Below are 22,334 nucleotides of genomic sequence, written 5' to 3' on the forward strand. Positions count from 1 at the left end.
CGTGTCTCACGGCATGTCGAACTGCGACCATCGACCTTCCATGGACTCTTTCATGCAACCCTAAGCATTCTTCTGGTCTGTCTGTCTGTGTACTTCTACCCCTTCGACGACACATCCCTTTCGATCGCTCACGTAACGAACCGCCGCCATGATATTACGGAGTCTCCTCCTTCTCGCGACCTCCCTCCTCTCCTTCACCCTCGCCGATGTCTTGGTCACCACACCCGCCGCAGGAGCCTCGATTGCAAGTCTCACACTCAACGTGGCATGGAAAGATTCGGGGAGTACGCCCAAAATCGCGGATCTCGCTTCATACCAACTTTTTCTCTGCGCAGGAGGAAACGACGAGGATAACTATGTAAAATGGACATTCCATGATTAAATTAGATGCAGGCTAACACGCGAAGATACAACTGGCGACCCTAGTAACAACCGGCGATTTTGCAGATGGCAATTCAGTCTCAGTCACCCTGACTACTGGTCTAGGCGGGAACGTGCAAAATGCATACTTCCTGAAATTCATCTCCGCGGCCACAGGAGGCACAGTCGTCAACTTCTCCGACCGCTTTTCCCTCACTGGCATGACAGGAACGTTCCCTGCAGCGGTCACAGCAGGTTTGAAGACCGTCACGGGGACAGCCGGGCCAGCAACACAAAATAATGTTCAGTCCTCTCAAAATAACGCCGCCGCCGCTGGGGCAGATGCCATTCCAGCCAACGGAGCGTCCGAGTACAGTGTTCCTTATACCATGCAGACTGCCAGTATTCGTTATGCACCGATGCCACCAATTGCTCAGACCAAAATCACTGCGAAGAACGCGTCGCCTCAGTGGCCGACGAGCGCATATACTGTATACAAGTCGAACGTTGGGGCGCCCAACGCTGTCACTACCCATACTGAGGTTTTCACATTCAGTGTTTCGAGTAGAGAAGCGACGGTAAGCCTCCGGGCCTCCCTCCTCAAGATCCTTGCTGACATGTACAGGTCGCTGCGGCTGGTCAACCCACCGATGCAGCAATGCAAAAGTACCTGAATCGATGGAAGGATTAGTTTGGCCTTTTATAGCATTAACGAAATTGTATGGACGGCGTCAAGGTGCATAATTCCTGGTGCAGAATGGAGTTCTTTCTCTTGTCAATATGAATCATACCTTTAAAAGGCAAGGATGGTGGTACGCCTCCAACGCCATGCTCGTCATGATCAATCAAAACCCACTAGAACAATGTCCTGCCTTGACCATGAAATGTCACCGATAGATCTCATCAAAAGGCCTGGTATCCCGGAAACAGCTGTCCCACACTTCGTTCACCACCTTATCAGCATGTGCCTCGTCCTTACAATTCGGCCTCGCCATGACTGATCTGATCACTCGCCGCCGCACACAATCTTGATGATGATTTGTAAAACTTAAGATCTTGTTCCTAAAGAACTCGTTCGCCCACCGACACTCGCCGCTGAGGTTGCTTGCTCGGATCTGCCGCCTCGTTAGTGAGCACACTGTGACCTCCGGTCTTTTTATTATCTCTGAGTAGGGCCCGGCTATGTTCAGAATACGTACCTCCGAGCAGGCCGCATGCCTGAGGTCCGAATCGAGATCCGTCTTGAACCGCAAATGGTCATATGCATGCACCATCTCGTGCGCTACGACATCTTCCATCATACTCTTGCTCTGGACCCAGTTCGCGCAGACTTTGATTCCGTACTGGCGGTCAAACCCGGCCAGCATCCCTTCCTTGCACGTCCGGCAGCGGATGTTGTGTGGCCCGATATCCCCACCCAACTTGCGGATGTTGTCATTCATGTATCGTATAACGGGCGACGTACGGAGGAGGTCGTCGCGCCAGGTCTCGCAGCGCTTGCAGTCAAAGTCAGAGTACCGCTCGTCCGAGTCATCCCAGTATGCTTTCTGACCCTCGGGAGACATGGAGCCTGTGGCCATGCGGTAGAAGTTCTTGAAGCGGTTGACAAGGGTGTTGCTGGGGAGGAAGTCGGAGCCCGACTGGGGAGGCGTGGAAGTGGAGGAGAGTGATGGTGATTGTGATTGTGAGTCGGCGGAAGACATGACGGACGGAGTGAAGCAAAAGAAGGCAAGGAATGTAAGCCCAGAACCAGACACGTAGAAGTGCTGTGATTTGGAAGCTGTGCTCTGCTCACTTTTTTGCGAAGGCCAAGTTCATGCGCTGCCAGAAACAAATGCGAGTTGGAGAGAAACGAATGATGATGCTCTCCGATTCGCTGCTGCCACACGGTCCATTTCTACCTCTTCCTTCCTTCAGACTATTTCTCACTTCTTGTGCTAGGAGACAAGCAGTATCAAGTGTATCCAACAATATGCTGAGGATGACAGACCATCTTCTAAAAACTCATTCCTAGTTGCACTGTATCGAACACATGCTTCTAGAATGCACCAGCTTCCATTCCGACATCTACAACAGCGAGAAACCCATCTTCAAAATCCAATAAGGTCCTGGATCACCAGAGGCGTCCTAGGTCTTACAAGCAATCCGTTCGAAGCCTGTCGTCCACAACAGGCTGCCATTGATAACGACCAGCAGAGCTAATCCCACCAGCAAACTCGAGAACCCGTAAATATATGCATGTCTTCTCTGCAACGTTTCCAGCTCCCCAACCCAGGTGCTCACGGTGGTGGCGCAACCACAGTATCCTTCTATCACACCCTCCAGAATCTGACATGAAAGTACGCTTATGTTTCCAGACCGTTGCAAGCTATAGCACATTCCCAAGACCGCGGTGCCGAACACATTGGCGGTGAATGTTCCGGTGGGAAACATTGGAAGCCGCCCATTCAGATGCTTGGACACATAGAAGCGAAAGAGGCATCCAATTGGGGCAAATATGAGCGCAAATAGGACCTGACCTCTCCAGTGATTACGTGGAGGCCATGCCGCGAGGAAAATTGCACCCAGCCAGCAACCGGGCCCGAGTACGACCAAGGCTGGATCCACGAAGCCTCGAATGAGACGAAATGGCAGCACCGGCGTGATTCCTTCGATAGCCAAAGCGGTATGAGCCCCTAGCTTTAGGGCACCAACGGAACACGCCACGTGTATGATCATGATCCCGATCACAGCCTCGAAGTCATATCCACGATGCCGTGGCGCTCCCACACTAGTCTGTGCCGTTTGTCCAGACTGATCGCTCAGAGCCAAAAAGGCGTCAAGCATGAAGGTCGCAAAGGAGGTGAATGAACCACAGAACCCAGTAGCAAGCCCGATATAGAGGGGTATCGTTGTCTTGGAGTGGCGATGTCTTTTGCTGGCTTCGGAAAGGAGCTCTTTGTCATGAGGATCATGTTGCAAATGTTTGAACGACCATTGCTCAGAGTGCGTGCCCCATTCCTCTCGGAACAAACGGCGGTCTTCGACCAGAAAGCCAAAGACTAAGGAACCGCCCACGTTTGCCCACAACACAGGCGAAGATACTGGCGCTCGGGGATAGCGAGTGATGGCCGTCACACCAAGCCGACTTAATGTGCCCAATATGGCAAAGAATATGAGGTGTGATATGATGTATAAGTGAGTGAGTGACGCCGAGTTCCATTTGGTCTGTGGCTGTTGCAGCTGTTTTTCTTCACCTCCACCCCCACAAACAATATCATCCTGCTCGTGCTCAGGTGCTCTTCTACTGCTGATGTTGCTGCCAAATGAAGGCATCACCAATTCAGTTAGAGTCCCGCGGTGTCGATTTCTTCGACTTGGCTCCAGCTGTTCTTGCTCGCTCAACGCTCTTGTTTCCTCTTGCTCCAGGGAGTCTTGTCTGCAGCTGTCAGGCTCTGCAGGTTCTGGCATAGCCATCTCAGTCAATGCGGCATTGTCGTCATAGACATCAGACGTTCGTGATCGAGAAGGAGCTGAAGACTCCCGCTCGGACTGCTGGCTCATGGGGTTTTTCTCGACATCTACAACCCTCCGTCGCCCTCGTGGGGAAGACATTTTTGGACCTGGTGTCTGAAGGGATTGTCGCAGTAGCAGAAGGCAGTTTCGGTTTCGAAGCGTAGTACAAAGATTCTAGCACTGCTACTAAATACCATGCAACGCGCCGCTAGCGTTAACCGGGACAGGCGGTAACAACGACCACTTCCCGTACCCGGTGGACACTTGCCAGGTCTAGGATTTCTATTACTTATGACTTCTGTTCATCCAACCGGTTTTCCCCCATGCCACATGAGTTGAAGCAATTCATCGTGCCTCTGCCTTGGAGATCAGTTTCATCCTTCGTCTCCTACGACCAACAGTTGAGCCGCCGAGGCGTAGCATTCACAAGGCATCACTGGAGTCAAGGTCGACGTCAAACGAACTTCAATCTAGCATGATTACCCCCACAGAAAGCCCAGCAATAACACCAATTCCGGTTTAGCCATGCTCGAGCCACGCACCCACGAGATCCAGGATTTTAATTCGCTGGGCATCGGAACACCCGGATCTGGCGAAACGAACGGAGAAGCAAAGACGACAACGGGAAGCCAGAATATCTGTCAATTGTCCATCGTGACGTGGTCCCTTGCAGGTGCTCTGTTGCTTGGAAGATATAGGTCGCTCGGTGCCAAAGTCTCGCAGCCGTCGCATCCATCATCCGGACCTGTACCCGTCAGAATGAGTGACACCCCCGCATTGAAGCGCCGCCGCGTTACGCGTGCTTGTGAGAGTTGTCGGAGTCTGAAAGCGAAGGTAATGCAAAGCACTACGGTCTCATAGGTAAATCGTGTACTTTGGCGCTATGGTTCCATTCAACGACAAACAGCAGCGAGGACAATTTGTGTGGCAGGAGAGCCTCCTGTTAAATGCAAGGTCTGACTGCTGCTTCGGCGGTTCAAGCGGCAGCTGTTTTGCATCCCGGTGAAGCCAGTTTAATTACACGATTTACCCATGAGACCATAGTACCTCTTCTCCGATACCGCGTTGGGTACAGATTAAGCTGACATCCATGTCACCAGTGTGATGGTAACCATCCTATTTGTGGTCGATGTGCAGGCTATGGATATGCCTGCTACTGGAAAGATAATGGTCAACGGAAAGGTGTTTCTCAATGCGACCATACGCAGCTAGGCTTCCTGTCCGTGGACGACGAGATGCAGAAACTGAGAGATTCCATCGCGGTGTACGACAGCCTCCTTAGGGGTCTTCGCGATAAACTCTCCGAAAACGATCGGAAAACGGTGAATCTGGGCCTGGCATCACTTCAGATCCCGGTCTCTGATTCAACGTGTACCCAAGGTACGACGATGACTCCGTCCTTGACTGAGCAGGGCGTGGTGAAGACTAGCGAGAAATCTCCGTCACAACGCTACCTCGGGGAGGCGAGCGACATCCGATTCTTCCACGATATGGAATTGGCATACTGTCGGCCACCTGAGCCAGATCGACAGCAAGGTCATCCCGAGGCACGGGTTGACAGCTATGAACAAGAAGGCCCAATTGCCCAAGATCCTGGAGATAAAAGCCATGTTCTACTTCCAGAAAGGGCAAGTGCCGACCGTCTCGTGTATATATATTTTTCGACAATTCATATTGCCTATCCTTTCATTTCGGAGCCCGACTTCAGGCAGACATACGAATCGTTCTGGCAGTCAGATTCACTGGAGGGCTTCCGCGGGCCATGGCTATCCCTACTGTGTAAGTTCACTGAACATCAACCCAGTATATTTGGACGGAGGCCTTACATGAGAGAGCTGAGAGCGATCCTTCTCTGTCCTTGTCGTCCAACAGTATCCAAGACAGGTTCCTATCTATTCTTCTACCAAGTGTTCTCAATGAAGAATGTACATCGTGGCCATATACTAACTCCACTTTAGTGACCGTCTTTGCTATCGGTTCCTGCTATGAGGGTATTGCTGAGTCTGAAGCTGAGCATCCTATCCAGGCGCAGACGTCTGGTCAACATCAACGCTATTTCGATCACGCAGTCACTATAGCACGAAATTACGCGTCGAAGCATACGGTCGACCATGTTAGCGCACTCCTTGCTCAATGCTTTTACCTACTCGCTACTTGCCAGACGGACCGATGCTGGACAACCCTGGGAATGGCAGTCCGCATTGCCCAAAGCATTGGCCTCCACGTCGAAGAGGGTCACCGAGCATCTTGTGAAGATGCCCTGGCGCCGAGGGAAATGTGTCGTCGAGTTTGGTACTCCATCTTTGTGCTCGACCGTCTTCTAGCTTTGCAATTAGGGCGTCCGCCAGCTATTAGCGAAGAGGGCTTTTACGTGGACCTGCCGTCTAGGGGGTCTAATGTTGATCTTTCAAGCCAAAATGATCAGCCCGAGGTCAATCAGAAGGTTTGGATTGGGGACTATTTCCTTGCAATGATAAAGTTTTCCACAATCATTGGGAGAGTCTTCGACAATTTGTATGGCCCGAAGAAAGCCACGGACGTCGCTTTGATCCTGTCAGTGATTGATCGATTGGATTCTGAGATGTTGCAATGGAGATCGCAGTTGCCGCGGCATCTGAGATTCGACCTCTCTCACACCTTTGAGAACTCTATGACGTTCAAGAGACAAGTACGTATTCACAGGGTCGTTATACTCACCTGTCTGACATGAGCGGTAGCGGAACATGCTGGCCATAAAATTCTACAACCTCCAAGCTCTGATTCATCGGTCGCTTCTGTCACCTGCCAAATTGCTCGAATCAAGTCCTAGCTCCAGGCCGGTTTGCCAAGCAGAATACGGTCGTATCTCTCTGTCGAAAAGAAAGTGCATCTTAGCCGCTCAACATACCGCGAGGCTCCTTCACAACATCGAAGACAAGAAGAGCCTGGTTTACGGTTTCCCCTGGTGGCAGATGATATCTTGTCTGATTTGCGCAAGTTCGATCCTGCTGGTTGCAGGAATCTGTGTGGATCTGAACCTGGAGGGAGATGTGTTCAGCGACATAGACTGGGAAGCTGTTGATGAAGATGCTGAAGTTTGCCTGACAGTGTTCCAGGCCCTGAGTTCGAACTCGAACGCAGCAAAACTCGCCAGAGACATGATGCAACGGCTCAAAAAGACCCGAATGATGTCCAGAGGTGAGCTATTGTCTTCCCTATCAGTGCCTATCCAAGTATTCTAGAGGACTGGTGATCACAGGTGGCTTGTCATTCCTCTCAATTCGAGCGCTATAGCGACCTGGCTGACATGCATTTACTCGTCCCTTAGGAAAAGTACCGAATCTCCCTGAAGACGGACTGGTGAATCCAGTCGAGAACGCAACCGACAATTCCCGAAACATCATGCCATCTACCGAAGCCTTCGAACTTACTATGCCGTCACCTTTCGACCCATTCGGCCCTGGCCAGGACTCATTTAACCTCATGTATCAGACCATGCCCTATGAGGTCTCAGAGCCGGTAATGTGTAAGTTACCTTCCTGTTGTTTTCCTCTACCCCCATATCTCGAGTTGAGTTCGAGTTAGTTGAGCATTTTGAGCTTGGCGGGTCTGATGTTTCTCGCACCGTTGAGAAGGGACAGGGGCCATCCTTTTGAATTGATGCCTGATACTTTTCGCAGGGTCGGCGCAATTCGTCAATGCAGCTTACAATCCGTTCATTGCCCGGAGTAACACAGAATATGATGGTAGATGAGCATCAGGGCCCCTCGATTGGATTCGACATCCCTTTGGAGGGGAAGCGGTGAAGGGCGACCACCCACTATTGTTTCCTCTGCTTCTCAAGAGCTCGAATATCTGCAAGACGACCTGTACATAATGGACTTCTTTGTGGCTAGCTTGACAATGCAGGTTTACACAGATCTGGGTTCCTTCGTCCTTGTGTGAAGAGCGGGCATGGTGCTGGTGGCAAGCTTCAACTAACGATCCTACTGTGCAGTTTCTGCAGCCTACTTCAGTCTGTGTTGGCTCGATTGTCACCTCGTCCGTTACAGCCGGCCTCCTATCCTGACGTGTCTATCAAAGATTGTAATCGAAAGCATGTCCCATGAAGTCCGGGTTCACGGGTAGACTATACCATGCTTATGGGAGATGTTGAGAAGAATCTCCGCAAGGAACTTCTGCACCTGGGAAACCCCCACGTATCGTACGATGGCTGAATTTCCCGTCCGAGCCGGACGCAACGACTAGAGGCCAGGCAGCTCTCGGATGCCCCCATTCTCAGCAAAGCGAGAGGACACCTGCAGTGAATGCACGAATTCGTTGTCCCCTAAGCTAAACGAGTCCTTGCAGAACCGAAAAAAGCAACTGATTGCTGAAATGTGCATGTGTTCTTCCGATCAGCCACGCACCGAATTTCTTCTTGCGTCGTCCGAGGTGTCTGATTTTGACATGATCTCCATGTGCACATGACAGATGCCCGTTGAGTGAGGTCTTGAAGTGTCTGTCGAAGCTATATCACGATGCCTCAGGCTATGTTCCAACGAACGATGAAATCCGACATGACCGAGTGAGCTGGGTAACTCCAACAGCTTTACAACCATACTTGGTACGCAAACAATCGGGACAGTTGGTCATGGCACACCCTGCTACGATGAGGCTTTCTATCAGCCTTTCCAACGATGACGGCAAGCCATTCACGCCTGGCTCTATGATTCTAGGAGTGGTCAAGTTCATCACCTATGAGCCCCGGATAGTCGACTCCTTATGTGTGGACTTTAGAGGTCACACGAGCGTCTTCTTGAACCAGAATTACGGCGATATGATGGTTTGCAGACATGACTATGATTCTAAGAGCTACCTTTTCAGCCGGCATCAAGATCTGTACAATGGCGGATGCGTACAGCATGAGGGGACATATGCATGGCCCTTTGCCTTTCGAATCCCTCTGTTTGCGGCTCCCCGGCTTCTACCTCGTGGTTCGAAAGAACTCTTCCAACAGAAACACCCATGGAAAGGAGACACGGCACCCGAACCACATCCTCTGCCACCAAGCATGACACAGAGCGGAAGATTTGTTTGCTCTGTTCGGTACGTGCTGGAAGCGACACTCGTGCAGCGCGCCCCAAACATGAGCAAGGGCAAGAAAGTGCAATCCTCTAAGACGGTATCTGTGGAAAATTTGGACATCTGTCCAGATATCCTCCCAGCTTCCGGCTCCGATTGGCCGTATGTCGTCCACCGCCATACCATGCACTGTCCTATTCGTGATCCTTCACGGCGCATGGTGCACCGGCTCTTTCCAATTCCCTGTATCATCCCTCAAAGGCAAAGATCCAAGATCGAACTGCGCTTCTCTGTCCTTCTACCAAAGAGGTTGGAGATCAAAGATCAGTCAACATCAGCACTTTCTGTCCCAATTTCTGGCAGCGTATATAGCGACACCGCTTCCCCATTGCCGCTGCAGATGGAAAGAGAGCCAGAGCCAGAGCCAGATCTTGTCATTCGATGCTTCAAGCTGTCCTTACTTCAGCACACCAAAGTTAGAGCAGGGTGCCACTCGGACTGCTCGGTCAGACGTATCTTCACCCGTAAAGGGTCATGTCGAGTACCTGTCCGCAGAATGTGTCGATCAATGTCTGAATCAAGTACGCCAGCAACTTTTGTCAACCTGTCCGACACTGTAGACCTGTCTGTACCCACTGTACTACTGGTCTCCGACTTCTCAACGTACAACATCGCACGTTTCTACACCCTCGAGATATCTTTCTCCCTGCAGTTCGAAAGCAAGAGATGCAGGTTCAGTCTGAGTGATGTCCCTATCCGGGTGGTATCACAGTCCGGAGAAGAGTTGGAAAGGAGGCTGATCGAGGGTCTGGAGACGGACGACGAGTATGGCTGTGAACTGGCTGGTATTCAGTGGCGCGACTACAGGCACAGGTCCAGTGATGACTGGGGAGACCTCCAGGTAGTCCCCGAAACTGGCATAGGAGGTTGGCTTGAAGAGGATGGATTGATTCCAGATATACCACCGCCGCCATACACCGACAATCAATAGTTCTTCCTTGTGTGCTGCTTCAATTCATAGCTCGCGGCAGACACTGCAAGAGTGTCATGAGTTCACACAACTGCTGCCGAATCCAGTCGATCTCGAATGTTACGGCTTGGCGAATTCAAATTCGCGTGTCCGATGAGAAGCCAGCAGACCCTCCTTGAGGTTGTCTGACTTCTGTGCAATGCTGCATTATCTTCCTCTTCGTTGTTCCTGTTACATACTGCTGCTCAGCCTCGCCCCTAGCACTGCCCAGCCTTGCCCGCCAACTCCTTGCACTGTATATTTCTTGGCGACGCTGCTTTTAGAAGCAGACTTGGCACTGTGGGGCTGCATCGTGACTCGAAGATTGGAACAATTAAATTTAGCAGGATGCATCTGATTGAACACCTCGGACTTGTTGTCTGTCGACGAAGGGCGTGCGACCTTCGACTTCGCTCCTTTCCTCTGCCATTCTTTGTCAAAATGTTAGACTTGTCTCAAGAGAGCTCACGGTCGGACATCCTCTATGATATTTACCGCAACCATGAAACCCGGCAGGCATTTGACGATAGTCATTAAAATTGGTGAAGACCATGCCATATTTCAAAAGAGCATCGGCCAGAAAACTCACCATCGTTATAGGAACGTCTTCGATTGTCGATGAGACCACACATGAACCGATCCTGTCAATATTATCCCTGATCGTTGAAACCGCGATCAAATTGCGGCGAGATGGACACCGAGTCATCATCGTCTCCTCGGGCGCCATTGGTGTTGGCCTGCAAAGGATGAATATGCCCAAGAGGCCGAAACACCTCGCTCAGGTCCAAGTGAGCTTCACCAACCCTCTTGTCTCTCTCTTGCTTCTCGTTCCTACCCATGGACCCCTGCTCACGATGACGTTGTTGTTACTCAGGCTCTTGCCGCCATTGGCCAATCCAGGTTGATGTCCATCTGGGATTCACTCTTCGCACACATGAATCAGCCAGTTGCCCAGATACTCCTTACGCGCAACGACATAGCCGACCGGGTTCAGTATCTCAATGCTCAAAACACGCTGGCCGAAACGCTGTCGTTCGGCGTGATCCCTATCGTCAACGAAAACGACACGCTTGCAGTGTCCGAGATCAAATTCGGCGACAACGACACGCTCTCTGCCATCACGGCGGCAATGGTGCACGCAGATTATCTCTTCCTGATGACCGACGTCGAAGCCCTGTACGACAAGAATCCACGGAAATTCCCCGACGCCCAACCCATACTGGTGGTCGACGACATCGATGCGCTCCAGGTCGACGTCTCGTCGGCCGGCTCCGCGCTGGGCACCGGCGGCATGGCGACGAAGATCGTCGCAGCCCGACTCGCAACCGCGGCAGGCACGTCGACGATCATCACAAAGTCCTCGAAACCGGGCAACATCGCAGCCATTATTCGCCACCTCCATCCCCCGATCGACCCGGAGACAGGTGGCGGTGGCGTCTTGAGCGTGCCCGTCCCACCCCTACACACCCGCTTCGTTCCCAGCAGTAGTCCGATCAGAAACCGGGCGTTCTGGATTCTGCATGGTCTCGCGCCTCACGGGACGATATTCATCGACCGCGGTGCGAGTAACGCGCTCGCCAATAAGGCCGGACTACTACCCGTCGGTGTGGTTGCGGTCGAGGGCAATTTCGCGCAACAAGAAGCCGTCAGGCTCGTTGTGGTCGACAAGCAGCCACTGGGGAGTCTCTCGCCGATGGGCGACTCGAGCGCGACGTCGATGCATCTCGTCCAGAAGGGTGAGGAGATCGGCCGTGCCGTGGTGAATTATTCGGCCGGCGAGGTTGCGAGGATCAAAGGCATGAGGAGCAGCGAGATCGTGGGCGTACTGGGGTATGCGGATAGTGAGTACGTCGCGTACAGGGAAAATGTCAGTCTGCATAGTAATGCGACGGACAAGAGCCGGCCGGAGACGCCGAGTGGATGGCGCACGCCGGTCAAGGAGAGTACCCCGGAGAGTAGTATTGCTGATTTGAGAATTGCACAGTAACTAAAGCCCCCAATGGGAATGGGGTACCTAAAACATGATGGTCGACCGGACGTCAGCGGGAACACGGCGGATAATCAAGAGAGATCCTTGTACAGAGTCTTGAGGCGAAACACGATTCCTTTTCCCATGGAAGCCATAGAATAAAGGTACTTCCACATAGCCATATAGAGCGGTGCAAAACATGGTAATGAATTGGTTTTCTCCCACAGCGAATGACAGGTACAAAAAGCATAGCACATCCATCCACCTCGCAAAAGTGGGTGGATGATTCCCACAACCCGGTTCAAGACAGTGCAGGATCCGTGATCAAGGGCCAAAAGATACCCCAAGAATGGCCATGACAAGACAGAAAGAAGCATCCACTTCAGCGTAACAAAGAACACGAGCTATACCCCCCCCCCGAAATGAATGAATGAAGAAAGAGGATAGGGGAGATAGCGTAACATGCCCTATTTCCTCCTTTCTCACATTCTGACAACCGGTCCCATCGATGCGTACCCAGTCGCAGAGAGTCCACACTTCTGCAAACACGCCTCAAACCCCTGCTGACTACCTGTCCCAACGGCGGGAATCGACTCGCCCGTCGCGGCCCAGCTGTCCTTTGTGAGATTGATGAACGGCATGACCGTCATCCCGATGTCCTGCGGCATCATGAAGAACGCCTGCGCAACGTTGATTGTCGATGCATCCGCGTCGTTGAGGAACGAGTAGAGTTGGTTGTTCTCGCAGCCTAGCCCACAATCAAGCACGTCAGCACATGTCATAAAGTCTCAAATTGACTCGAATTCGATCCCTCAAATGTGGAAGGGGACGTCTGTAACATACCCATGTTATACATCGAATGCACGCTGGCCGGCGGGAAAATAGTCATCATGCCCGGCGTGAGGGTCTGTTCGACCAATCGTGCGCCATTCTCCTGGTACATGTACGTACGTGTTGATCCGGACACTGCAACGACAAGGTTATTGGCGCGATGGAAATGCGGCGCCAGCATCGCGCAGGGGCCCAGGTTGAGCTGCGACACGGTGACCCCGGCGGTCGACAGAATCGGCCATGTTGCAGCGTTGGCGTTGCACACGCTGCCTGGCGCCCAGGAGTACTTGGGGTTGGAGGAGAAATTGTACACGAGCTGATCGTCGGAGAGCATGTCGAGCCGGTCGAGCATGGTGGCAGCAGATTTGAGCTTGGCCACGAGCTCTGGGTCGGAGGTCTTGTCGACAGCCAGGGCCGGCTGGATGGTGGCGAACAGGGTGATTAGCGCGGCAAGCCCGACGCAGGCGGAGACGAGCATTATCGGTCGGCGCCGGCGGATGCAGATATAGCTTACGTTGAACGTTGCGATGGTGGTCAAGACGGCGGCGAGGAGGAGTCCTGGATGTGGCAGATCGAGGTCTTCGAAGTTTTTGAATGCCAGTGCTTTGCTCCAGCTTGGGCTTATACAGTCTGGGTTGGTCGAGCAGAACCAGAAACTTGGATCGGAAGATGACACAGACATGGGTTGGAATACCGAATTTAAGGACTTTTTCGCTATCAGCACTTACCGCCCTCCTAGGTCGTAGATACTGCGTGGTTTTGGGTACGGGGATCTCTCTGTGTGCATGAAGCGAAGTCAGAGGCGACCAAAGTGGCGTCTCGAGGCATTTCTAGTATGGTGGTGAAGGACCACGAGGATCCATTGGTAGCGGCTGACCCATTTTCCTTGCGTTATGAGAAACTTGATTTGTTACCGAACCCAGGTTTGGTTGCTATTCGCGCAACATCCTCGCGGATCGTGTTTCGCCCCCGAATTTGTGCGATGAAAGCGATGAGATCTGGTGTGAGCGATCAATGACAAAGACCTCTGTTCTCGTAGCGCACGAGTCCTGGAAGGAGTGGTGTTGCCGAAGTCATGTGGATGTACCTCGGGTTTCCAACCCTCGGGTAGCGACCTCATAGGGCATCATTCGTATGCTCTTTGAGGAGATCGGCTCGCTTCATATAGACGGGATGACTCCGTGGCCGTGAGACGTAGAGTTGAATGTTGGAGTTGCTTCATCCAAGAAGCGCGTGATAACGTAAGCATATTGAATGTTAGGGAGCCGCCGACGTTACTGTTGTCGAAGAGCTGACTTGTTCGGTGCATGAAGATGTCTCGACCAAGTATGAAAGAGAACTGAAATTGTGAGGTACTTTGAATGATTTTAAATCTTACCTCGAGTATTCTTCCGGCGATTAGCCCTTTGTAAACAGTTTCGCGCTCAGCATTGCACGATGAAAGAAGCGGCTTGAACTTGTACATTTTCCTTCGCTGTTGAGCCTTGATTTCCTGTGTAGCAATGACCTGTATTGTGGTAATATTAATAGGGGGACGACGGTCACTCGTCAATGGCTCGCTGGTGTTGCACTCTGGCTCCTTGAAGGATGTGGTAGATGATAGCCAAGCAAGTCGGTGAGGCTGTCAATCGTGCGTGCAGGCAGACTTGAGTAGGAATGCTGCCGTGGACAATCCAATGGAATACTGCTGAAACCTTGTACCTACAGATTGGGTGATTGGAGGTGTGGCAACACCGAAAAGCAGTTGAACCCTTCGATTTTCATTGCGGACCATAAGACACCCAGGATCAGTTGCACGGATAGATCTTTGCGCCACCGGAGCATGGAAGTTCCAGAAGACCGACCCCGGTTGGCATGGAAAGTAATTGTCATTGAATCTGGACAGCCGCATAAAACACGTTAGGCGGCACGGATTGTTGCAGGAAAGGCGAGGTTGGTCGCGAATTTGAGGTGGAAGAGCGGCCCTCCTCGGTGTCCTTTACCGTCATATGCACTGTTACTTACTCCGTAGTAGTAGACAGTGAAAGGATCCAAAGTTCACCAGTAAGGGGTAGATGGACGAAAAAGGACGCGGAAGTCTCGTTATCTCAAGCCTCCAAATTGGTGGGTGTGCTTGGTTGCTCAATCCAGCATTGGAGGTGCATAACCTCGACACCATTGACACCAAATGCCGTCGTCTGGTGGAATCATTCGAGCGCGTCGTTATTCACCACAAGCCAATCTCTTTTGCCACCGTTGTCGCCGATTCACGTTGCGTGCATGGAGTTCTGTGCTGGAAGGGATTGTCTGGTAACAAATCGTAGCAACTCCCTTTAAAAAAATATGTTGAAGCCTCCGGAGCATTACCTAACCATGACTCGGAAGAGGCTGCGGGGTGACATCGGACTAAGCAGGGATACGGAACTCAAGACTGAGGTAGGAATGGGTATGGTGAGCATGGCAGCTCCCGCAAGGACCGATGGGGTTTTCGAAGTTCTTTGTGTTGGTGGTGGTGGTGATAAGGCAGATTTGGTCGTCTGAAAAGAGTCTGGGAGGTTGTTTTGCACTCCTGACATCCCACAACGCGTTCACCGTCGTGACCACGGCAATGATGATGCCGTCGATGAAGCCTCTTTTGATGGCGCTAGAAGGAGATGAAATGGTGAATGGTTGGACATGTGTCTGGTGGATCGAAATCAGGGGGTTGGCTTGTTGGCTTGACTTGTTGACCACTCGAATCGAGTCTAGGGCGCGTGTTACCAAATGCCTGCAGCCAGTGTCTCCTCTTTTCCCACCATGATCCATCCAACTCCTGGCCTGCAAGGATCCAGTCGAGCCAGTGAGCCACGGTCTAGGGAGCCCAGCAGTCAGGGATACGTTACTCGCCAGTGCTTGCCCTTTCTCAAAAAAGTCCTGTACAGAAGACTCAAGAGATCCTGGCTCAAGCTGTTGCGAATCAGAAACACTGTACGGACTGTCTCATCCTCACTACTGTTTCTGCCCTCGAAGCGACTCACACCTGTTTGCACCCTGCGAAACTGGTCCTAATCCTGTTACCCTTGATCCCCCGTTGGCCAACTTGCCTTGTCGCTGCACCTGTCAACCGCCAGAACTGCGGACTGCCCCTTTGGGCCCCTCGAAAGACCGACTCAGCGCACCTGAACTTCGTTTTCAGTCTTCTTTCGCCAAAAGACCACATTGATACCTGCGTTCGACGACAGCATCGCTCCCGTTATACGCCTGGGAGATTGAATCACTCGCCGATTCGTCCATCACACCACCCGCCGCCCCCTTGCGAACCTCCAATAGACACCAGAAGCCTACAGTCTTCAGTCACAGACGTACCCATTCTACCACGTTTAGACGCGACATATACATTGCGCAGAGGCAATCTTCAAAGGGACAAAAACAAAGAAAGAGACGTTGCTCCAAATCATGGCTGGTTGATAAGCGCCATGTTCTGGTCCGAAGCGAAACCCAGAGTTATAGACTGTTCAGAACAGGCGTTTCGGCCCTTTCGCGAAAGTCCATATACACGACACTACGACATCTCTTGAGGCAGTTCTACATTGGAGCTTAAAGGGCGATTATCCTGTTCAAGAGGTGGAATTAGCAGGCACGACGAACTGCGGAACAAACACTACACCGAGGCGATTTTATTCTCATCCGGGCCAACTCTGCATCTTGTCCACAGCCCCTTGATTCGTCCATCTCCTGTTCAGCTGGACACGGGACAGCTGCAGGTACAAGCTGCATGCCTTGCATTGTCGGCAAGACTGCAGACCGTTAGAAGATTATCTGTGCAGCTGCAGTGTATCCCCCAAACACCAAAACTCGACAACGGCCGTGGATCGCCCACATTTGACATCCATGTACAGCCTGGGCGACAAGCATCACCCCAGTATCTGATCGGTGTCATACAATCAGTATACTGTCAAAGATAATGAGCTCAGCCGCGGCACCTGCCACGTATTACAGGAGAACCTCGAGGTCTGATTCAGCGTCCTCCTCGTCGCAAACCATCAGAAAGTCCGCCTCCGTCTCTGTAAGACCGGGCCGAAATGCCCAGTTGAAAGGAAGGTCGAAAAGCCCGGATCGCATACTGCCTAGTACGACATACTTTCGCTTCGAGAGGAGTCGGTCGCAAAGTCGACCTGAGAACAAATTTGACCCCAAATCTTTGGGGCCGAATCTGAACATCAACCGCTGGTCACATTCGACTTCATCTAGTGTCTCTGCCATTGATACTGAAGCTGTTCGTGTAAAAGCAAACACTTCGCGACGAAGGAGTATAGAACCGTCGCTGATGTCTTCGATTGTGGCAGCGGGAAGGCTAGAACCTCCGCAAATATCGATGAGATCTTACAGCCAAAGTCCTCATAGGAAACAGGATTCAGGACATCTTCAGGTCGACCGCATCTATGCTACTCGAGATGTGAGTCCCGGTGCGGCTTCTCCTCTCACACCCACTTCTATGTTCAATCCAAGCGCCAGTGAATTCTTCGGAGAGACTTGGCAGAGTAAAAGAATTGGCAAACCTGGAGAGCCCGTCGCAATGTCTGTACATTATCTGAAGACCGGGACCCCGGGCGCCAAACCCATGGACAATATCGCCTCACAGTATATCGCGCAACCTGTCCGGCCCAGTACGCAAGAGAGAAGTCTCGAAGCCATTGCACAGGATGAAACGAACGAGGCTGCAGCATCCAGTGGACCGGCACGTGGACGAAGTCATCGGAGTCCTACCCAGAAGACCATGCTGTCCAAAGCGCTTGCAAAAGCAAACACTGCCGTGCTTCTGGACAACGCTCAGAACATAGAAGGCGCCCTAGAGGCATACGCCGAGGCTTGTGACCTTTTGCAGCAAGTCTTGGTTCGGAGTTCAGACCTGGATGACAGAAAGAAGCTATCAGCCATCAGAAGTACCTATTCCAATCGGATAGCGGAACTTCATGATTTGGACGACTCCTTCTCGGGCCTGATGGAGAAAGCACTGCCCGAAGATCCTCCATTGGACGACGGCAACCATTCATTTTTCACAAGCGACGGTAACGAACCAGATACAACTGGGGTGTTGGAATCGGTGCAAATACCTCCTCGGGGGGAATCGTTGCTACCTGAAATCTTTGGTGGAGAAACCTACCTCAGTGAAGCGTCCCGCAAAAGGCTACAAGTCCCCAGTCTTGCTGTTCCCATGGACACTCAATATATGCCACCTCCACTTTCTCCTAGGAGGCCACTGTCTTTGTCTTCTGATAGAGATACGAGTACCCCGCTGGCGACCATGAGACCTGATGATGTGGTGAAAAGCATCCTCCACGCACGAGAGGGGAGTACGGAATCTACTTCGTGGTTGGACACTTTTGAGGACGGCGACTCTTCGTCTAGGTCTTCTCGGTTGTCGTCAATTGATCTTGGAATCGATCAGAATCAGAATCTTGTCGACGAGATTGAAGCAGAATTTGATGCCGCTCTCAATGCCGCTGTCGATGCAGCTTACGACGACGACATCGCTGAAGATGCCACGCCTAAGCCAGATAGGATTGGGCAGGAGTCGTTCAATGCGACACTTCCGCCGTTGCAATCAACATCGCAGAGGCGACTATCTCAACAATTGAACTTGAATCTGACAAGTGAATATGACGAGGGTACCTCGTCCGACGAAGAAGAGAGAATCCTGGAAGAGATGACGAAAGGGTACGTCTTTGATGATTTCTCATTCGACAACAAATCCAAATCTGCTCTTCCTCGACAATCAGACTCAAGCACGATTTCTGGTCGAACTTGGGCGAGTTCAATCCCCTCCACGACCGCAACGAATGCTACAGCCTTGAGTACGCTCAAAGAAACCCAGGAACCTATCTCTGAACTGTCACCAAGACCTACTCCTCCTGCAAAAGACACTCCTCCATTGACGTCGCCTCCAAAGACAGCACTGCCTCCTGCTCCTGTGTTACCGTTCCCTAAGCCAAGTAGCAGACCCCTTAGTCTTGAGAAGCCTGGTGGGCTTGGTATTCGGGAGAGGAGATTTTCAGGTCGAACTGGTGAGCAGCTCAAGATTGAGACTTTTGCACGACGCAGCTCTTCAACCCAGCCACCAAAACCAGTGAACGCAGCATCATCTGTCACAGAGGCTTCCTCTACCGCCCCAAGGGCTCCTCATACAGCACCATTAGAGCCTACAACCTCATCGGTGGTAGGCGCACCTCTTCTGCCAATAGCAACTGTGCCATCAATAGAGTCCTTCCAAAGTGATTCTCCTGCTACACCTGCTCTGACTCAGGGTGGGTCTCAGGGAAGCATTGATGATGCTATGATACCTCCCTCGCCCTCTAAGTTGGGTAAGATGGTGTCATCTCAAGGAGATATTAAGAAGAATCATTCGTCAACTAGTCTGAGAATGAGGAACCTGTCAGTCGCCACCAGCGAAACAAACAACGAGTCCCCAATCACACCGGGCAGCAGCAGTTTCAACAGTGAAATGAAGAAGGTCCCACCTCCTCTGCCTTCTGCAGCCTTGCCAACTCCCTCAACTGCTGCATTCGGCCCGCATCTCCTCCATTCGGGGGGGTTGTACCTGTTTGACGATCATACTGGCATTCCTACCTCGCCCAAAACTCCCAGGACTCCTAGTGCTTCACTGGATCCTCCTTACCCTCTCGAACCTTGCCCCGAGTCTTCCTTACTTCGACCCTTCTGGTTGATGCGGTGTCTGTACCAGACTCTTGCCCATCCAAGAGGCGGTTATCTGACTACAAAACTGTTCATCCCTCGAGATATCTGGCGAGTACGGAATGTCAAACTAAAGGCTCTCGAAGACAAAGTCTTCCAGTGTGATCTGCTGACCGCCGCGTTACTAAAACTGGCCAAGGTGGATACATTGGACGCTGATGCAATGCTTGAAGAGTTGCAATCTTTCGAGACTGTCCTAGACCAAGTTCGGGTGACGTTGCTTAAGAAGATTGGCAGCGACGTGGGCTTTGGTGGGTCTTCAAACATGTTCAAACCAGGAAAAGAAGAACAAGAAGGCAAGAACAACAATGCAGCTGCAAAAGGATTTGCCTCGAGCTGGCGGAAGCTTCGGTCCAAGTCCAGCGCTCCTGCAATTGGACCAAATGGGTCAAAGGACCCTTCGGCTCCTGGCTTGACCATGGCCTCGCTACCTATGACATCGTCCAACTCGGTGCATTCATCACGCTCACATCACAACCGAAAGATGGTTCCACCTCCAACTCCGACGGCGCTGTCCAATATCCAGCCCATCCATGCCATGTACATGTCGAGCTTGGCCCGTCTGTTTGATGCTGCCCAAGTACTCGATGGGATCGCACGGCAAGTCGAAGATCCAGGGCTGAAGTGCAGCAACAAGACGCAAGTCGGATTGGAACTTGGAGTCAAAAATGCAGCGGAGTTTTTCGCCTTTTACATCATCCGCTTCGTGATGGCAGATCTGATGTTGATGATTGACAAGTTCATCAAAAGGGGCACAGAGTGGGTGTTGACATGAATAACGTCCCGATCCCGTCACAGCGTGCAAGTCAGCGCCGCTACTTATTTTGCTTATGCTATGCATTTTTGAGGTGTTTGTTGTGCTTTTTATCTGATGTCTTTTATGATACCAACTACCGGCTGTCGCTATTTTCAATTTATGGGGGGAACAGGTGCAGGCTGGGTTCACAACAATGGACGTAGCTGTGAGCACTGGGAAGTCTGGGCTGTCCAGGCAGGCGTAGTAGAGTATAAATTACAGTCAGTTATGGTCTGGTGTATATACAACAGGAGCTACGACGTAGGAAAGCTACAAGATAGTGTGATATGAGATACCAAGGTAGCAGAGACGATCTGAGACATACAGTTGATAATCCGTCGAATACTCTGTATAGTGTTCCGAGGCTCACACAGGACAGCGTTACTAGTTAGCTCGTCCCTCGTCAGCCGCATCTCGTTCTAGGTTTCACAAAGGTGCCAGTGTTCCGACTGTGGCTTCTTCCTTGTCCCCAACCTTCTCCTGGGGTTCCTGTGCATGGATTGATGAGTGAGGGAGGATGCTTTGGCTCGGATAGAGATCTGAAATGTGCGAATATCAATTCAGCTTCGACCCGTCTAGATCTGCGTGAGTATGGCACACGGCACACCGCACGCCTACCGCTCCCTCATTCCCTAGGCCCGTCACTAGCGAAGTGAACTGGAATGTTTGAATGCTGTTGTTCTTGTTCTGCGTTTCGCCAGCCCAAAGGCAATGAAGATCCATGAGCCTCGTTGTCACCGTAAGACAGGTAGAACTTAGGCTTTTCTCGCAGTGGGGTGGTCTCATCCAGTACCTAACGCGGGCGGTCCCCTTTTCGTCTGGAGACGTGCGGTTCGAAGTTGCGTCTATGGGAACTCGACTTCAAACCCAGCCGAGCCGGGTTGCATGCTTTATAAGCTCGGACTGGTAATTGCCTCAATTAGACTGGCAGGCCTCCCAACACCTTATAGCTGGTGGCTTTCCCTGTCACGCGAGACTTCATATTCTCGGAAGGCGGGAGGTGGTTGACGGTGGATGATGCGAAACCGACGATCGTGTCCGTTCTTTAGCAGGGCCCCTCTCGTTCTTCTTTTATCTTCCCTTGAAGACAGGTTTTCTTTTCTCCGCAAAGGCCTTGAGGGCCTCCACTCGATCCTCCGTGTGCAGAATGACTTCGTACGCCTCGTTCTCTGCTACCTCACCTCGCTGCCAGCCGTTGATCGCGCGCATTGCTTGAGTCAGCGCAATGGGACCGCCTTCGCAGATGTCGTTGGCAAGCTGTATACTCGCGTCGAGCACTTTTTGTCTCGCCTTGCCCTCCTCTTTCTGTTCTTCCGGCGTGGTTTCGACCAGCCGATTGCACAAGCCGAGAAAATACGCCTCGGTACCACCGACTCGTCGACCTGTCAGGATCAAGTCGCGGGCCTTGTTCACGCCTATGAGCGCGGGGAGTCGGTATGTCCCGCCTGCGCCGGGGATGATGGCGAGTTTTGTCTCTGGCTGGCCGACGATGGCGGAAGATGCGAAGACGCGGAGAGTGGTGCAGAGGGCGATTTCGAGACCGCCACCCAGTGCGACGGAGGAGATGGCGCTGATGGTGGGGATGGGCAGGTTGGATAGGTCGGTGAATGTGTTGCGCATGGTTGTCAAAAAGTCACGGGTTTCTTCTTGGGTCATGCCCTTGCGCTCGCGGAGGTCTGCGCCTGCGCAGAATGCCTTGTCCGTGTTGGAGGCGAGGATGAGGGCGCGTGTTGAGCCGGTGCCCTTTTCAGCTTGGATCTCGGTAACGTGTTGGCGCAAGTCAGATATGAGGCGGCGGGAGAGAGCATTGCGAGCTTCAGGGCGGTCGAGGAGGAGGATGCGAATCTGGCCGGAGTGAGGAGCATCGCGATATTGGACTTTGATGGGGGAGTCTGCGGCGGACGAGGCATAGGTTCGGTAGGAGGAGTGAAAGGTACGAAGGACGAAGCGTGTCCGCCATAGCATTGTGCTGTTCATGGTGAGCTGTTGTAATGCTTGAGAGTCCCATCGGGAAGTGGACTGGTGCATTGAGCTCAAATTGTATGAGGGGGACAAGCCGAGGTTGGCTCGTTGGAGAGCATCGAGCCGCGAGTGGCCGGATTTAGCCGTCATGATGCTGG

At 52.1% G+C, this 22,334-nt stretch overlaps 8 protein-coding genes across 9 annotated transcripts; 5 read left to right on the forward strand and 3 right to left on the reverse strand.

The window, feature by feature from the left end:
- Window positions 1–17: 17 nt before the first annotated feature.
- PV05_06868 (uncharacterized protein) lies at window positions 18–1,227 on the forward strand. Its single transcript, XM_013459643.1, has 3 exons — window positions 18–358; window positions 408–938; window positions 986–1,227. The coding sequence occupies exons 1-3, from the start codon at window positions 149–151 to the stop codon at window positions 1,049–1,051; spliced, it is 807 nt and encodes a 268-aa protein (XP_013315097.1). The 5' UTR covers window positions 18–148; the 3' UTR covers window positions 1,052–1,227.
- Window positions 1,099–2,162, reverse strand: PV05_06869 (uncharacterized protein). The gene is made up of 2 exons (XM_013459644.1): window positions 1,560–2,162; window positions 1,099–1,475 (listed from the first exon to the last, which is right to left on the reverse strand). The coding sequence occupies exons 1-2, from the start codon at window positions 2,061–2,063 to the stop codon at window positions 1,248–1,250; spliced, it is 732 nt and encodes a 243-aa protein (XP_013315098.1). The 5' UTR covers window positions 2,064–2,162; the 3' UTR covers window positions 1,099–1,247.
- Window positions 2,163–4,380: 2,218 nt separating this feature from the next.
- PV05_06870 (uncharacterized protein) lies at window positions 4,381–7,588 on the forward strand (the record flags this gene model as incomplete). Its single annotated transcript, XM_013459645.1, has 6 exons — window positions 4,381–4,689; window positions 4,956–5,634; window positions 5,814–6,523; window positions 6,573–7,032; window positions 7,163–7,360; window positions 7,515–7,588. 6 exons carry the CDS (start codon window positions 4,381–4,383, stop codon window positions 7,586–7,588), a joined length of 2,430 nt encoding a protein of 809 aa, XP_013315099.1.
- Window positions 7,589–8,467: 879 nt separating this feature from the next.
- On the forward strand, window positions 8,468–9,889 carry PV05_06871 (uncharacterized protein; the record flags this gene model as incomplete). The annotated part of the gene is made up of 1 exon (XM_013459646.1): window positions 8,468–9,889. The coding sequence occupies one exon, from the start codon at window positions 8,468–8,470 to the stop codon at window positions 9,887–9,889; it is 1,422 nt and encodes a 473-aa protein (XP_013315100.1).
- Window positions 9,890–10,273: 384 nt separating this feature from the next.
- On the forward strand, window positions 10,274–12,124 carry PV05_06872. 2 transcript variants are annotated; one of them, XM_013459648.1, is made up of 3 exons: window positions 10,274–10,449; window positions 10,508–10,695; window positions 10,782–12,124. In XM_013459648.1, exons 1-3 carry the CDS (start codon window positions 10,392–10,394, stop codon window positions 11,892–11,894), a joined length of 1,359 nt encoding a protein of 452 aa, XP_013315102.1. In that variant the 5' UTR covers window positions 10,274–10,391; the 3' UTR covers window positions 11,895–12,124. The 2 variants fall into 2 exon arrangements, with proteins under 2 accessions (XP_013315102.1, XP_013315101.1); XM_013459647.1 differs by having other exon boundaries at window positions 10,274–10,695.
- Window positions 12,125–12,276: 152 nt separating this feature from the next.
- Window positions 12,277–13,636, reverse strand: PV05_06873 (uncharacterized protein). The gene is made up of 2 exons (XM_013459649.1): window positions 12,720–13,636; window positions 12,277–12,624 (listed from the first exon to the last, which is right to left on the reverse strand). Exons 1-2 carry the CDS (start codon window positions 13,387–13,389, stop codon window positions 12,359–12,361), a joined length of 936 nt encoding a protein of 311 aa, XP_013315103.1. The 5' UTR covers window positions 13,390–13,636; the 3' UTR covers window positions 12,277–12,358.
- A 1,867-nt stretch (window positions 13,637–15,503) lies between these two features.
- On the forward strand, window positions 15,504–20,555 carry PV05_06874 (uncharacterized protein). The gene has a single exon (XM_013459650.1). The coding sequence runs from the start codon at window positions 16,630–16,632 to the stop codon at window positions 20,191–20,193; it is 3,564 nt and encodes a 1,187-aa protein (XP_013315104.1). The 5' UTR covers window positions 15,504–16,629; the 3' UTR covers window positions 20,194–20,555.
- PV05_06875 (uncharacterized protein) lies at window positions 20,430–22,326 on the reverse strand (the record flags this gene model as incomplete). The annotated part of the gene is made up of 1 exon (XM_013459651.1): window positions 20,430–22,326. The coding sequence occupies one exon, from the start codon at window positions 22,324–22,326 to the stop codon at window positions 21,286–21,288; it is 1,041 nt and encodes a 346-aa protein (XP_013315105.1). The 3' UTR covers window positions 20,430–21,285.
- Window positions 22,327–22,334: the final 8 nt, after the last annotated feature.

The sequence above is a fragment of the Exophiala xenobiotica genome (assembly GCF_000835505.1).
Source record: "Exophiala xenobiotica strain CBS 118157 unplaced genomic scaffold supercont1.4, whole genome shotgun sequence".
Classification (NCBI taxonomy): domain Eukaryota; kingdom Fungi; phylum Ascomycota; class Eurotiomycetes; order Chaetothyriales; family Herpotrichiellaceae; genus Exophiala; species Exophiala xenobiotica.